Here is a 15,765-nt window from a genome sequence, read left to right on the forward strand (position 1 = left end):
ACAAAAAAATTACAAGATTTTCGGTTCCGCTCACCTGGCCGGCTGCCTCGGTCAGTCCACACAGCGCTTTGGATGCCACACCCACACACTCCCCAAATGCCGGCACGTCTCCTGTCTTACAGTGCTGTGAAATACCTGCCATGGACTCTCCCAGCACCTGACATACACAACAAGAGATATAAATCCCACCTCCATACAGTAAATAAGAGTACAATGTGACTTACGGTCTGATTTATGGTATCAGTGTAATGCAAAAGTTGATACCTTGGAGTTTTCCATTACGCTCTCAATGCAATCAAAGTAAGAGAGATCACTGACTGGTTCATTGGGGTTGTCTAGCATTCCTCGAACCGCCTGAGGAAAGAGATCACAGGGATGATGAGATGATGACGCTGAATGAGCCTCTTTGAAATGCTCAGTTCTTTCTCTACTGAGCCTAGTGAGCCAATGGCTAATGTTTCAATATCAAAATATTGCAAAGAATTTGAGCTTAAGGCTCCGTAAGTCAATATGCCCTGTGCTACCAGACGAATAACCCAGCAGGGGTCACTGTAAAAGAAAAGAGAAAACTGTATATGTCTGTGTGGGGGAGTGATGATGTAAGAGATTAAATTATTCAGAATGAACAGATAATGTGTTCAAAGGAGGCAGAAGTTTGCAGGACATAAAAGCCATGTTCATGAAGGCCAATGTGCAATGTACTAGATTTATTAAAAAAAACATCATCCGTAAGTGAGATGAGTTATGAACTTTGATATCAAATGGTCACTGCCAGAATTCACCATGCTGAAAATAATCCATATGATTTTTTTTTCTAAAAAAAAATGATCTTTTTTTAAAAATTATTATTTAAATAATTATCATATTATTTTTATATATATATATTTTTTATCATAAGTAAATAAATAAATAAATGTGAGTTTAAAACATGCCCACATTGAATTTAAATCCAAAAACAGATAGTCAACATGTGCCTCAATCAATCAATCAATCAATCAATTAGCAAGATCATATATGTCAATGTGTGGTTTTCTACCGAGTCTACAGTTGGAGCACTGAGGCTGGTCACACCACAACAAAACGAATTATGCTTAAACATATTATCTACAAACTAAATAAAAAAAAGCTGAGTTTTTTTGTTTGATTTTTAAGAAAAGTCCCATCCACATGCTTTCAGTGATTATGCTGATAGTGCTTGGGTCCATATTTTTTGGTTTACAATAAATAAATAACTAAATACATACATAGAGATACAGACAGTGGCATTATGTTAGTATGAGACATGAGGTTGCAGTGCATTTGCTAACCTCTAGCTCACGCAACGCATTATCACACTCCTTCTGGCCAGGTGCCTGCTGGGTACACAGCGTGATGAGCTGGTTAATGCTCTCGGTAACAGCTCTGAAACACATCGGACATAATACAGTATAAAACACACATCACATGAAACATACGTGTGAAAAATATGTGGAAAGCAATACAAAGACTTCAGATCTGAAGACACCAACTGATCCTTATAAATCTTACTAAGTGTATGTGTGTGACACTTCTATCAAATCAACCAAGCACAAAGCCCAGTGGCGTGTCTGTCTCTCTCGTCCACCCGAGGCAACTTCACACACTCACACAGTGAAATCGGCTCAGATGCTACACCCATGACTCCAGCTACAAAACACTCCTCATTTCCAAAGTCTTTTTCGGAACCTCAAGTATGAAGGCCTTGTGGTTTTTGCCACCATCGTACTAGATTTCACTGGCGCTCACACCCTCAGGCCGGGCGGTTTATAATGAACGATGACTCACATGGCTGCCAATCGCAATCCACTTACCTCGCTGCAGCTGCGAGAAGATTCTTGGCATTAGCAGCTCCAGGATCCACAGACAGGGACTTGGCAGCCAGCAGCAGCTTGCTAGAGGCCATCGATATGTTCTTCAGATTGCCAATCACCTGCATTTGGTCATCTTTGGACTGAAAACATAAAAGAAAAAGTAAGCACAAATATTCAGCCCATATGGTAGTACGCTTGTTTTTGGCATTGTATTGACACAGTAAAGACAGCACAGTGGAGAATGAAATACTATTTAACAGGTACTAAACCTGTAAGCCACAGACTTTCACTGTTTATAGGGTAGGAGCATCTGCAATGGTGAAACAAAACTGCAGCTCAAGTTAACATTTTTGTTCCTAGGCCATGCTGCCACTCCACTCCTCTTTTTTCTTCCCTCTTAAATCCCTCACTCTCTCTCTCTTATTGGGCATGTCATGCTTCATCACCCTTCTTCCCCAACCCATCTCTCCAAATTAATGAACAAAATAAGCAGAACGAGAACATCATCGACGGGCTCACTGATGGAGTGTCTCCTGTGCACTCGGGGATGATCGTGTGCCTAAATGAATTAAATGAGGAGGGTCATAATTAAGAAATGAATCAAAAACCTTTCACAACTGCTTAATGCTACTTTGAGCCTCAGAGAATCGATTAAGACGGAGATTTTCTTGATCTCCAATTTGTTTATAACACGTTAAGTTTTTATTGATATGAATGTTTAAAGCTGTCCTGATCAGTCCTGTTTCTAGCCCAAAAAAATATATTTAAAAAAATGTGGTTTTTTTTGTTTGTTTTTAGCATTATTGAATAATTGAATGCCAGACTGTATAGGAGCTGGAACAAAATAAACAAAAGCAACTGCAGAAAATCAGACTATGAGAACATTTTATTGTTAATAATGGTCTGGATTTTGGTACATTTGGGTCAGAATTTCAGCAGTTGAATGCAACTAGAGATTATAAAACTGTCATTCAGTATTAAAGTATGTGATTTGTAACGAGTTATGGTTTTTGTTTGAAAAGTTACACACTAGTAAGCATGCAGAATAAACCTGACCGCTACACTTGATGCCTTTTAAACTATGAAAGTGTCTTTATAAGTTAATGTAGCATGAAAGCCAGCTGTTCTGTTTGAGGTCACTGGCTCGTTCAGGGTGGAAATGGGTCGTACACTATTAGACCTGTACCTGAGTGTGTCCAGCCATCTCAATCCCGGCATCCAGGAACTCGTCAAAATCCTGACTGAATTTGCCAGAGGCCACGGCGAGTTGGCTGCTGGTGCCACGTGATGAGTGCACCACCTCTCCGGCGGAATGGTTCAGCTCAGCAGCTGTGTGGTTCAGGTCGGTTTGAGCCTCCTGGAATGACTTGGAGCATGGAGGCAACTGCACAGAGACACACAGACAGAAATAGTGCTGTGATAAAATGCTAAAATAGGAGATTTCTTGAGCTGTAACGAAAAATGTTTTATAATATGGAATATCTCTGCTAATATACATGTGTGTTTTCTCTTGCTATTTTACAAATACAAGTTCAGTGTCATAAAACCTGCCACACGTACATTACGAACCGCTGTGTGTATAATCATGTGTATAATTTTTCATTTAATCATATGCTGTATTCTCTGTTTCTTTCCAATTTTCTTTATTACCCAACAATGTCAGTAGGTATACTGATCACATTAAATTGCCTCTAGGTCTGTTTTTTGTTTGTATGCTTATTGTTCTTTTAATGCCATTTTCATGGCAGTATCAAGGTAATTAAAGCAAGATAATGTATTCGTTTTTATAATATTACAACTAGAGGTCTTCTCGGGTCTAAAGAAAATGTACCCGACCCGAAGTGACCCGAATCACTTTTTACCCGAACCCGACGTGCATAATTTTATTATTTTTTAAGAAAGACCCGACCTGAGACAAACCCGAAAAAATTAGACCCGAGTCCAACCCGACGGCAATTTTTACACTCTACACTAAAGTAACCACTACAGAGTGGATTCAAAATTGATTGACAGGTCTGTTTCATGAAAATTAGCTTACTGCCAGCCACATGTCACCAGCCACATGGAGAGGTTGGAAAAAGACTCGAGTCGATACACACACACGAGATACAGTAGTTTGGGTCTTATCGGGTCCGTTCGGTAAAACCACATTCATTTTAAATTACCCCGAGACCCGATGCCGCCATTATTATACCCGACCCGTGTCCGAGGCAAACGTGAAACTTTTAGACCCGAACCCGCTCGGGTCGGACCTTGGGTTTTCGGATCTAAGTGGACCCGTGAAGACCTCTAATTACAACAAGAGAATCTTACAGCATTTCAACTGCATCATCAACAGTAGCAGCTATACGAGATCCTTCACTTTAATATTCAATAAGAACTTCAGGATTTTCATTAGTGAGGCATTTTGGAAGACTCCTAATTCCATAGCTTTTGATTAAAAGCATTGTCTAAAATAACAGTCCATTAATATATGTTTAACTGTTATTCTATTCTTTAATAGAAATCACATGTTAGGAGTTCTCCAGCCTCCTGGTTGTCCAGCGACAAGATCCCACGCTCTCAGTGTATCAGCATGGGTTCGAATCCTTAGCAGAGAACTAACCGAGCCAATAAAGAGCTAACTCTCAGAGCTGGACCCAAGCCTAGATAAAACAGGAGGGTTGCATCAGGAAAGGCGTCCGGCGTAAAAACTGTGCCAAGTCAAATATGTGGACCAGATGATCTGCTGTGGCGACCCCGAACAGGAAGCAGCCGAAAGAACAACAACATGTTGAGGGTTCTTCACTGTTTAGTAAGAAAGCATGTGTAAAATTTATTGTCTACAAAAGCATATTTATTGTCTAATATGTTATTAAATATTATATTATAATAAATAAGGTATATGGTCTGGAAGTGGGAAGTATAAGAACTACTGGATGGGACACCAGCCTTTCACAGAGCACCATACACACACGTACACAGACACACACGTGCGCACACACTACCTTGAGCTCAGGCTCGAACCTTGGAGCTTATAAAGACCTTGTACCTTCTACTATATTAAACTCTGACTAAATTTTAGGCCAATATTGTAAAAATATGGTATTTTAACAAACAATTACTTATTTGTTTTAATAAATAAACACACTGTCCTGGAAAGAGAGAAGCACATCAATAACAGTGAAGTGGGCAATCACGTTAGATCACTCAAAATGAAAAGAAAACCAATACAAATAAATAAATAAATGACTGATCTATAGATTAAATACTATATTGTCATAGACACTTTTGTCATAGTGTCAGAGACACTTTTAGCTTTTTTTTTTTTTTATAAGCTTCAGAATACTTCATTCATCACTCAAAGGGTTTCATCAGTATTTCAGACATCAGATCTCCAAAATTGTTTGACTTTTGGTTTGGATTAGGTCATTAAAGTGAGCTAATGAGCTATCGCAGATAACAAATGTGCTTCAGCTAAACAACAAAGACTCACATTTTCCACCAGAAGTTTCTTGCTGGCTTCTCCGATGCTCCTCAGTGCCATGTCTACATCTTTCTGTCCCGGTAAACAGTTCACACAGTTATTCAGGGAGTGAGAGACAGCCTTTGCTACCTGCAACACACACACACACACACACACACACACACACACACACACACACACACACACACACATTTATTGTTCTGACATAATACCAGTGCATCCTAACAGCTCTATGCCCTAAGGGGAAGAATCTAAAATGCTAATCATACCCTGAGCACAACTATTCATGTTTCTTAATTTATGCCACTGTCATATGCATATGCCAAGCAATATGTTTATCTCCCAAAGGTGCCACAGCAAATCAGGAGCAAATGTTGCAGCATTCCCGATATCAGGTCTCAGAGTGCAGAGTAGATAATAGACAACAACTTGGTTAACAGGATCTAATTGTGCTGAAATAGGGCAATGTGCTACTTTCCAAATTCTTTTGAGAATTGAGAGCGAGTACACGTGTGAGAGAGAGCGAGAAAGGGAGTGAAGTATGAAGAGGAGGTGGTGGAATGCAGAAATCGATAAATTCAAAAAACCTTAACCTGTATGAGTATTAATGGTTTCAGAATATCATAATAAGTAAGACGTGGCAGAACTGGTTTACAAATCTGGTTAAAAAGCACCAGGACCACATTAGTGAAGACTGCGCATAGTATTTGACCTGCGCTAGTCTCTGCTGGCTCTCGGCATCTCCCGGGCACACCAGGGCCTGCTGGGCCTCATGGATCAGCATAGTCGAGCCTTCCATTACATGAGTGGCTGAATCCAACATGGCTGCAGCAGACTGCCTCTCTGCCGTGCATGCAGCCACTCCACGTGCAGCCTGAGCCAGAGTCCGCAGAGCCTGCGCTGTCTCCCTTGCCGCCACACCTGAACATGCACAGAAATTCCATCATTATACTTAAAGCTCCCGAACGTTGTACCACTTTCACAAGGACACTTAACATAATTCATTCCATACACAGGCCCGCAAAAAAAAAACAACCCACTAAAGCGACACTTTACTAGTCCCAAGAATCTAAAAATCATTTCATAATCAGCTGCTTTTAGTGCTCTCTGCACTAGCCTTGCTAAGGGACAGCTTGAGACTGGAACCGGCATCCTTTCCCCAGCCCACAAGACAGAAAGGGCTGCAAATGAACACTGGCTAATTGCATCAAACTGCATTATTTAAGCAAGTAACCCTGCATTGCTGATGTTATGTTAAATGTAGTGAAAATAAGATTAATGAGAAAGGGGAGCTGCACCCCTGGGCTACAGTGGCTCTACAAACAGGGAAGACTAAGAGAGACTGAGACGAGCCATCATGCTTGTAAAGATGGTGAAAAAAATCTATATATAAGAAAAAGGCTATATATGAGAGATCACTAGCCGATGCTTCATAGCCAGCAAGATGCTCCAAGAAATAGCACTCGAACATCGTTTAGACACTGATGGGATGTTAAGGCAAAAAAGACTAAGTGTGTATTTAAACCAACAAGGACAACCGTTTCTTGTCTTGACTTTAACATAATTCAGGCTAAGTTCTAACACATTCTATTACGGCAGGTTTCATAGCATTCGACGTTCAGTTTCTTTTCCCACAGCACCAAGACTGAGTTGAAATCATGCTACTGTGTGACCTTTAAGAAAACTAATGAAATGAAATGATTGATTGAGTTACAGTTAACAAATGGTTTCAAAACATACGGGCTGGCATACATACCAGTGTAGTGTTGATTGCCCTGGGCAGCACAGGTGAGCAGCTGGGCCATGGAGGAGCCCACAGCTTTGGAGGTGCTCCCCAGGTCCTGAGCACATTTCTCCAGCTACACAAGACAAAACAGTCACATGAAGTCACTGCATGCGATCTACAAATGCAGCTGCAGGCTATGCTCAAAATGATTTACACACACAAACACAGACCGATTCTCCAGGTAGAGGTTTGAGTTGTCCATCAAATGCAGCCATCTTGGCATCCTGGAGTTCGTTCTTCAGGGTCTGGACAGTGCTGAGAGCTGAATCTATCTCCAGAGGACCGCACGCCTCATGAGCCTAAATAAGGAGTAATATTCACAGAGCAAACCTAGCTTGTTAAACCACCATATTAAAACCTGAAATAACAATAAAACAACATTATTATTCTTTTAAAGTAATGCTTTCAAAGATGAAAATAACAAATCACAATTAATTTCTCAGTCATGAGTAAATACACAAAGGCTCAGATTTCAGATTTGCTCAGAATTGCTGCGTTAGTAAGATTTATACATTTGCAGCTGCAACTACGAGAGTTCTGTAGCATTTGGAGGATTTATAACGGTCGATGTATTTTTCAGGATTTAGTTCGAGCTGTCCTGCAGAGTCGGTGATAGAACATGATTGATAACGTGCTTGGAACAGGACAGTTACTCACAAGTTACTCGTGTTCCTGTGTAATATAAAACAAGTATATTAAAGTTCTTTTCCATAAAACACTTCTCTGATACATCCATTAAATTCTGCGCACACATTGTCACGATGCCTCGCTCAAAGTGTGTGAAAGCAGGTGCTAATTTTCATGATTATAACATGCTGCAACCCAGAAATAATAATAGTGACTTAATTAAATGTCCTGTGTTATTATAGAAAGATGCAGCATGACAGTAATTAGCCTAGAAAAATCCACTGGCCTAAAACATTTGTGTCAAAATTTCTGTAAGCATGTTAACTCTGGCAGGCCTTTTTAGTTTGGTTAATTAGTGTCAGTTTGTTGCTAGTCAGACAGCATGGCACCTTAAAATATCTTTCTTTGTGCAATCCCAGGTGAAAGGATGTGAGCCATGGGAGAATATGGACCTAACCTTCTGTGCAGCTGTCCGGAGCTCTGCCAGGCAGGTGGCCAGGTTCTTGGCGCATTGTCCCAGCTGCATTGCTGCTGCCTGGTCTGTTACTGTTGGGACGGCTGATTTCGCCGAACTAACCATTTTACCGCCCGGCTTTGTGATGAAAGAATCATAAATAAGAAATATAAATATATAGATATATATAAAATAAATCAATGCTTAAGTTGTGTAATAGCTACGTATATAGGCAAAGACAAGCTTGAAATCTTTGGGCTAGATTAAAATAAATAAATAAAAACAAAAAAAAAACCAATCTGACAGAAAAGAAAAGTGTAAATAGAATAAGTTAGTAACTAGTGCTGGGGTTTAAGCTGCACCTGTAGAAAGCTCTGACTGGCGATGATGAGTGCCAGCTGCGCGCTCAGGTCCTCTGGCTGAGCCTGGCTACTTCTCATGCCCTGCACCAGCTGAGGGATGTGATCCGCTACAGCCTTCGCGCGCGCGCGCACACACACACACACAGCATTGTAATAAATTAGTCAAAGTAATAAGTAATGAATGCTAATAATGAATACGCTGAGCAAACTGAACTAAGTGGGAATTCATAGCCACGATACCTTACAGCTGTGAACTAGTTGCTGCTGGGATGCTGTGTTCTTGTTGGAGGCAGCTGCATTCTGAGCAGCTGCAATGGTCTGGGTAGCTGCTGCTGCAGCCTGCTTGGCAGCAATCTAATCCAAATAAATAGAACATTATCCATTAATACTACAGCACAGATGAAACAAGGTACAGTAAACCCACACACAAGCTTGTGGACATAAGTGACTATTCGGTGTTACATGCCATCTTTCTGCTGATGATCCATTTATATTTTATAGGTTCTGTTCACAAAAAACTCTGTTCTCAGGACATTAAATGTCTCACACACACACACACACACACACACACACACACACACACACACACACACACACACACACACACACACACACACACACACACACACACACACACACACACACACACACTCTCTTTATAGCAGTTTACAGAGAATAAAGAATGGGCAGCTCATTCAACCACTTTAAATATGTGGCTCATTCAAACAGCCCCTAAAACACGCAACCTTGCATGCATGCGGAGGTAAAAGAATACAGATATTCATGATGAGCTTTTTGAAGCCACAGCCAAACGAAGGAAGCAAATATATTCCACATTCTGTAGGAAGACAGATGGAGGGCAAAACGAGGCCATCAGAACAAAGCCATATTTGTTGTCAACGAGAAGGCAAATTGGCAGATGCCTCTGGAGAGGAGAAGTCCCAGAAAGGATACAAAACACGTTTTTACTAGAAATCTGCAGTTAAATAAGCCTCTCAGATAGCAACACTTGCGACTGGGGATTAGAGCAGCATCAGCAGGAGAGTTAAAAACGGGGTTGAGGAAAGCAAACAGAAAATACTGGGTTATGTTTAAAGCTTCATAAAAGCACTCGGTTTTTTGTTTAATTTTTTTTTTAATGTTAGATTTTTAGGTCATTTACAGGAAGGTGCCGACTATTCTAAAAAGCAGTGTATGCAGAGATGCCAACTGTGTGAACTGGGACAAGAAAAATAAGTCACAGATGTGGGCATTTTTTTTTTTTTTTTTTTAACTTTCCTGCAGGTGGGAATCTAGGGTGTTGGGGAGAGAAACATTTACAGCTTTAACATAATCAGTAACTACTTATCCTGGTCTTGACAAATAGAACAATACAAAACTATCACAGCCATGTACATACAATAATAACAGTGGTTCGGTCAGGATTGATCCGAATTCCTTAAGGGTGTATTGCAAATCGAATGCCAATGTTGAATGAGAAAATCCTAGCAGGTGGAATTTATCTAAATATATTATTGTGCACTTTGGTGGACAGGACATGGCTGGACTACTGGTTGGAATTTTTTGAGTTCAAATCCCACAGATAACTAAAGCTGCCATTTAAGCAAGTCTCTTAACCCTTAACTGCTCAATGTATAAAAGGGATACATGTATGCCGCTCTGGATAAGAGCGTCTGCCAAATGCCATAAATGTTAACAGCGCAAATTATAAACACATTCTACCCTGTATTTTTGCTAGCCTTTTGTTTTTCATTGGCTCAAAAGACTGTCATCAAAGTCAGTCATCACAAAAAAAAAAAAAAGTGAATATTGCCAGAACCAAATGAATGGCGTCCATGTCCTTTCCCCTTCATCGAACAGGTTCTCCAGAAAGGAATCTTTATTTGTGTTCAGTCGGACCACTGATTTAGGTGTAAAATCACACAAAGGAAACAAAATCCTAAATGATGAAGCTAAACCGTAAACGTTGGCACCCCCGACAATTTCTATGCATCAAGTTAATCAGAAAACGATCAAAAGGATTCTTAACCTTTCTAATTATAACTCTTTAATTCTCTATAGTTTCCATGTCATGCCTCAGACCTCGACTTAATTAACCGCTACCCATAACAGTAAGAAACTTTCTCAGTGTACAATGTTGCCAGAAGGTCAAAAGAGCCGCAGGCTAGTGGGAATAGCAGCACTGTAAAAGGTGGCGAGAGCAAGCGTGAGCGCTGAGTGAAGGTGACAGCCGTGCGTCGCGTTTCTCTCACCTCCAGTCTGTTGAGCAGCTTCTTTTTAATGGCGTTCTGAGCCGCGGCGTTGGTGGCCACTCGCAGACCTTCTGCAGCTTCTCTCAGCCTCTGTTGTTGCTCCTCGTTCTCCGGGTGAGCCGCAGCCCCCTGAGGCAGTTCAAACATGTACGTCACACACAGTTCTGGGAGTGCATTTACATTCACTAAAACAGAACTGCCATTAAATGATTGTATTTATATTTGTTTGAATTGAACATCTAACACAGCTTTCTGCTAGCTTCAGTTCAACACCATACACAAAAAACACACACCTAGGGTTGAATGCCTAAAAACTAGTTCAAGAAGAAAAGCTTGCACATTTTGTACAAACTGAATGAATGCTGGTTGTCCACATTACTTGTTTTTTCTATTTAATTGTTATTTTGGAATGGGAAAGTCCTGGGATCAAACAAACATAAAACATGTTTCTCTTTTACATTCATCTCAATCAGCATTCAAGGCATTTAAAAATCTGTTTACGTCCAAAAGTAAAAAGGTCTGCGTTACAAAAATCCATGAGGCACAAAAGCACTGCAGATATTTTACAAGCAGGTATCTAATAAGTGAACTGATTCGACCGGTTTGCTACGGCATGTGTGGGAAAGCACAGCTAGCTTGCAAAATTTTAGCCCTCACTAGGCAGGCTGACTGATGTTTATAAATCTGTTTGTTACATCACTAACTCCATCTTTAGGTGACAGCATAATTTAATTTGTCATTTAAATGCAATAGAGTGACCACTGAACACAAAATTTGTTAGCTGTAGGCAAAAGGGAAAAAAAGCCATAAAGCCAGGCGATTTCTGTGTAACTATGCTACAAGCACTGTGGCTTAAGAAAGAAAAACAGCAGATCACTCTCTCAGCAACGGGAGGAAAATAAGCGCTGTGCGCTATACATACAAATGGCTTACATAGAAATATGTGAGGGCAACTCTCGTCTCCATCCCTCGAAGAAAGAAAGAAAGAAAGAAAGAAAGAGAAGAACGAAAGGAAAAGAAAGGGAAAAGAAAAGAAGAGAGAAAGAAAAAGAAAGACAAATGAAGGAAAAAGAAAGAGAAAAAGAAGGAAATAAAGAGATAAAGAAAGAGACAGCAAAGGGAAAAAGAAAGGAAAGAAGGCAGCGAAAAAGAAAGAGAAAGAGAGAAAAGAAAGAGAAAGAAAGAAAAAGAAATGAAAAGGAGAGAAAAAGAGTACGAAAGAGAGAAAAAGAAAGAGATAAGAAAGAAAAATAAAGGAAGAAGGAGAGAAAAGAAAGAAGGAAAGAGAGAAAAGAAAGAGAAATAAAGAAAAAAAAAGGAGCAGGAGAGAAAAAGAAAGAGAAAGAGAGCAACAAAGGAGAAAGAGAATAGAGAGAAAAACGAAAGAGAAAGAAAGAAGCGAAAGGAAGAAGGATGCGAGCCAACACGAAAGCGAAGAGAGAAAAACGGCAAGAGGAAAGAGAGAACAAAAGAAAGAGAAAGGCATAGACAAACGGCAAGCGAACGAGAGAAAAACGAAAGAGAAAGACAGACCCCTCAGACTTCCTCCTTCTCTCCCAATCACTCTCCCTCCCTCCCTCTCACTTCCTCCTTCTCTCCCCCCTCACTCTCCCGCTCTCCCCCCTCACTCTCCCTCTCCCCCCCTCACTCTCCCTCTCTCCCCCCTCACTCTCCAATTCAATATGAAGTCCCTAGCAGATTTAATTGATTCACAGAAACTGTGTGCCAGAAGTTGATCAAAGGCAATAATAAGATTCTGCAAGTTTCTATATTAATATATAATTTTTTTCTTGTAAGGTGAGAGTACCAGAGAATCGTTCATTCCGTGTAGCCCTCCTCTGATTAATAGTTAAACTGTTAAATTAGTCAACAAGGACAGAATTCAAGTTGTTTTTCCTTATTTATGGGAATACAGTGTGGAATACAGTGTATAAGTAAGAAGTATCTCATCCCTTATTCACTGTCCCATCCTTCTCTAATCTGGAATAATTTTGCACACTTTATAATAAGAGTATATAAAAAAATGTTCCACCTTTGCAGCTTCCACCATTCTAGCCGTAGCGTCGGCCAACAGTTTGGCCGCCGCCAGCAGCTTCTTGGAGTTATCCACATCCACCTCGGCTTCAGCGTCCGAACGCATGGCATTCACCAGGTCTGATGTTGCCTGGGCCAACACACGAGCCTGTCTCACCATCTCTCCTTTAAGTGAACACACACATTCAGTAATATGTAAGTTGATGGTATATGTCTTTATTTCCCATGCCATAAGTGGCCGGATTTCAGCTTGTGAAGTGAACAGACGAACACAAGCCTTAGTTCTCGATCCTTTGATCAGTAGGAATGTGATTTAGTTTCAGCGCGGCTCTCCTGCGAATCAAAGCTACAGGAGCAACGCTTAACAAAAGCTGGCATGTGACCTGATGTACACTATCGATTCGGGAACATTTTACACTCCAACCACTCGTCGCCTATATGTGCGCTAGACACCTACATAGATCCAAAAATAAAATCACAGATGCTGTGATCAAAGGAATGTATGTAAGTATGTATGTGTGTGTTTTCCTGTTGTTTTATAAGTCTTAGTTAAAACCATGATTCTTAATTACACTAGAGATTTATTTTTTTAGCCTTTTTTTGTCATTAATTCTATTTATTTCTAAAGTAGCATCCAGAGAAGGTGCAAACTAAGCATTTCATTGTAAGCTGAAAATATCATCACCTGGAATGCAAAAGCAGCTAGCTATAAATAAATAAATAAATAAATAAATAAATAAATAAATAAATAAATAAATAAATGAGGTTCTGTGAAATGTTCTTCTTTTCATCGAATCGGTTTAAATCTTAAACCTCAAAGCCCTACAGAACTGCTCAGCTGGTCCAATGCAGTGTTACAGTAATTGTTTTACTGGAATTCTAGTGACCAGACCTCAAGTTTGCTTGACGATTCATGCCATGTGTTTTCTCTTAACGTTTCAAAGCAAGCTCACTTGATTGAGACCAGATCTGGAGCTGTGTAGTGGTTTTATATTACATGTCCAACAACCCCACAAGTATGAAGTGGGTTAGATGTTGCTCAGCATTATGCCTTATGGCCATACCATAATAAACAGCTCAGAGTTAAAGCACAGCTTCACAGCAGAGCTTGTCCTCAGGTAAGGTAATAGAAACCACAGTCTAAAAACCTCCAGTGTCTTACAGAGATTAAATAAATTCGAACACCACCAAGAAACTCAATAGCACTGAAGACAAACCAAACTAGATGAAGCTTAATAATCGATCAAGTGAATCTTCTCTGGTCTCAAATCGTATTCATTATTCATCAGTAGATATTTATATCACCGTGTAAGACATTGCCTTAACTGCATTATTCTCTGCATTATTTCTGAACACAACCTGAAACCTCTGTGGCTCGTCTTTAAATCTGAAATGGTCGTGCAATTAATTCAACATCGGATACCGATAGGGTCTTTTTTGCCCGTCATGAGAAAACAGGTTCAAAGGAAAATACAGGAAAGTATCTAAGGTCTCTTTGGGGAAACATGTTAGCGATGTATTCCTTTGTCATGCAAAGCTGAGAACGGAAAAGCTAAAACAATATTTATCATTTTAAACCACAACACAGATAGTTTGGTTGGAAGGGCTGACTAAATGATTTCATTGACCCGCTGTGTATTATTGTATCGCAGTCCACAATGAAATTTCCTTTTTAAATAAACCCTTCAAGTCATGAAATCTATTTTCTGACTGTAATTTAGACCATCTGTCTGAATGTGCTTCAGAAAGCCACTGGCCTTTTACCCTGACATGACAATTAATGGCACCCTGTGAAAAGGAAATTGAATCGAGATCATTATAAATGTATTGACATAAATGTTTACATTATTCACAAATGACATTATTGGCATGACTCAAGACATTAAAACGATGCAGTTCATTTTTACAAAACAAATATTCCAGGTAAATTATCTACACGTTTAAACAACTAAAAAGGTTTTAAAAATGATTCCCAATCAAACTACTGTGCTATAGTCATCATCCTCTGCAATCAGAGATAATTCAAAGCTGTCCTAATAGCATGATGCTGATCATTAAACCCTGACTCCCTTATTATAAAAGGCTATTATTGTGATATCAGGATCTCACCTGCATCCCCCATAGAGGTGAAGATACTCTCAGTGACGGTCATGATGGTGTCAGTGGCCTGGTCGTAGCGGCCGATGGGTTCACCACAACTGGCGTAGTGGCGCACATGCTGAAGCAAGTCACTAAGAGCCAGGCTGACCGTGCCTGCTGCTCCGTTCACCTGCCGAAGCAGCTCAGCCTCATCAGAGGCAGCATGGCAAGCTTTAACACACAGCTCCACTGAGCGCTCCACCAGCCTGCCTGCTTCCACCAGCTGTTCCTGGCACACGGGTGAGCTGATGGTGGGGCTCACCACCTCAAATAAACAATGAAAAATACTGCATTAATGCCATTCTGCTAGAGAGAGAGAGCACAAGGATCACTTTCTACAGATTATCTGAATTTTAATTGTTGCTGAGATGTGGCTCTTCTAGCAAAGAAATTTCTCTTACTCAGTCATTCATGCACTAAATGTCCAGCCACCCATACATCCATCCATATACTGGCCCATCCAACCATCCACTCACCCATCCACCTCTGTCAATCCATTCCATCTGCCAAATGATCCATTAATTCATCCTGACATCTATAAATCCACTCTCCCAAATATCTCTGCCACTCATTCACCCATCCACCTGCCAAACCACCCATTAACCCCAAAATCTGACCATCCATCCATGTATGGATCCTCTATGCATTTATTCATTCACCCATCCATGCACCGATCCATCCATCTAGCCCCTCAAAATACAGTGAGATCCAAAAAGATTGGAGGCCTTTATAAAATAAAATAAAAAATGATTTGCATAAAACAAACATTACACATAAAAATTCTCATTTCCAACTAGAAAAAAATCAAAACAATTG

General features: G+C 40.2%; 1 protein-coding gene across 2 annotated transcripts in view; it reads right to left on the reverse strand.

The window, feature by feature from the left end:
- The window catches only part of tln2b (talin 2b), a 112,628-nt gene that overhangs the window by 28,799 nt on the left and 68,064 nt on the right, over positions 1 to 15,765 (reverse strand). For both annotated transcript variants that reach the window (XM_047819587.1, XM_047819586.1), the window contains exons 20-34: positions 14,920 to 15,214; positions 12,809 to 12,975; positions 10,777 to 10,905; positions 8,765 to 8,878; positions 8,525 to 8,638; positions 8,166 to 8,300; positions 7,252 to 7,380; positions 7,052 to 7,154; positions 6,008 to 6,216; positions 5,305 to 5,424; positions 3,016 to 3,213; positions 1,830 to 1,969; positions 1,308 to 1,401; positions 265 to 354; positions 35 to 157 (exon numbers count right to left, since the gene is read on the reverse strand). In XM_047819587.1, the coding sequence (XP_047675543.1) occupies positions 35 to 157; positions 265 to 354; positions 1,308 to 1,401; positions 1,830 to 1,969; positions 3,016 to 3,213; positions 5,305 to 5,424; positions 6,008 to 6,216; positions 7,052 to 7,154; positions 7,252 to 7,380; positions 8,166 to 8,300; positions 8,525 to 8,638; positions 8,765 to 8,878; positions 10,777 to 10,905; positions 12,809 to 12,975; positions 14,920 to 15,214 (2,160 nt within the window). The remainder of the gene's footprint in view (positions 1 to 34; positions 158 to 264; positions 355 to 1,307; positions 1,402 to 1,829; positions 1,970 to 3,015; positions 3,214 to 5,304; positions 5,425 to 6,007; positions 6,217 to 7,051; positions 7,155 to 7,251; positions 7,381 to 8,165; positions 8,301 to 8,524; positions 8,639 to 8,764; positions 8,879 to 10,776; positions 10,906 to 12,808; positions 12,976 to 14,919; positions 15,215 to 15,765) is intronic.

Source organism: Tachysurus fulvidraco, chromosome 10 (assembly GCF_022655615.1).
Source record: "Tachysurus fulvidraco isolate hzauxx_2018 chromosome 10, HZAU_PFXX_2.0, whole genome shotgun sequence".
Classification (NCBI taxonomy): domain Eukaryota; kingdom Metazoa; phylum Chordata; class Actinopteri; order Siluriformes; family Bagridae; genus Tachysurus; species Tachysurus fulvidraco.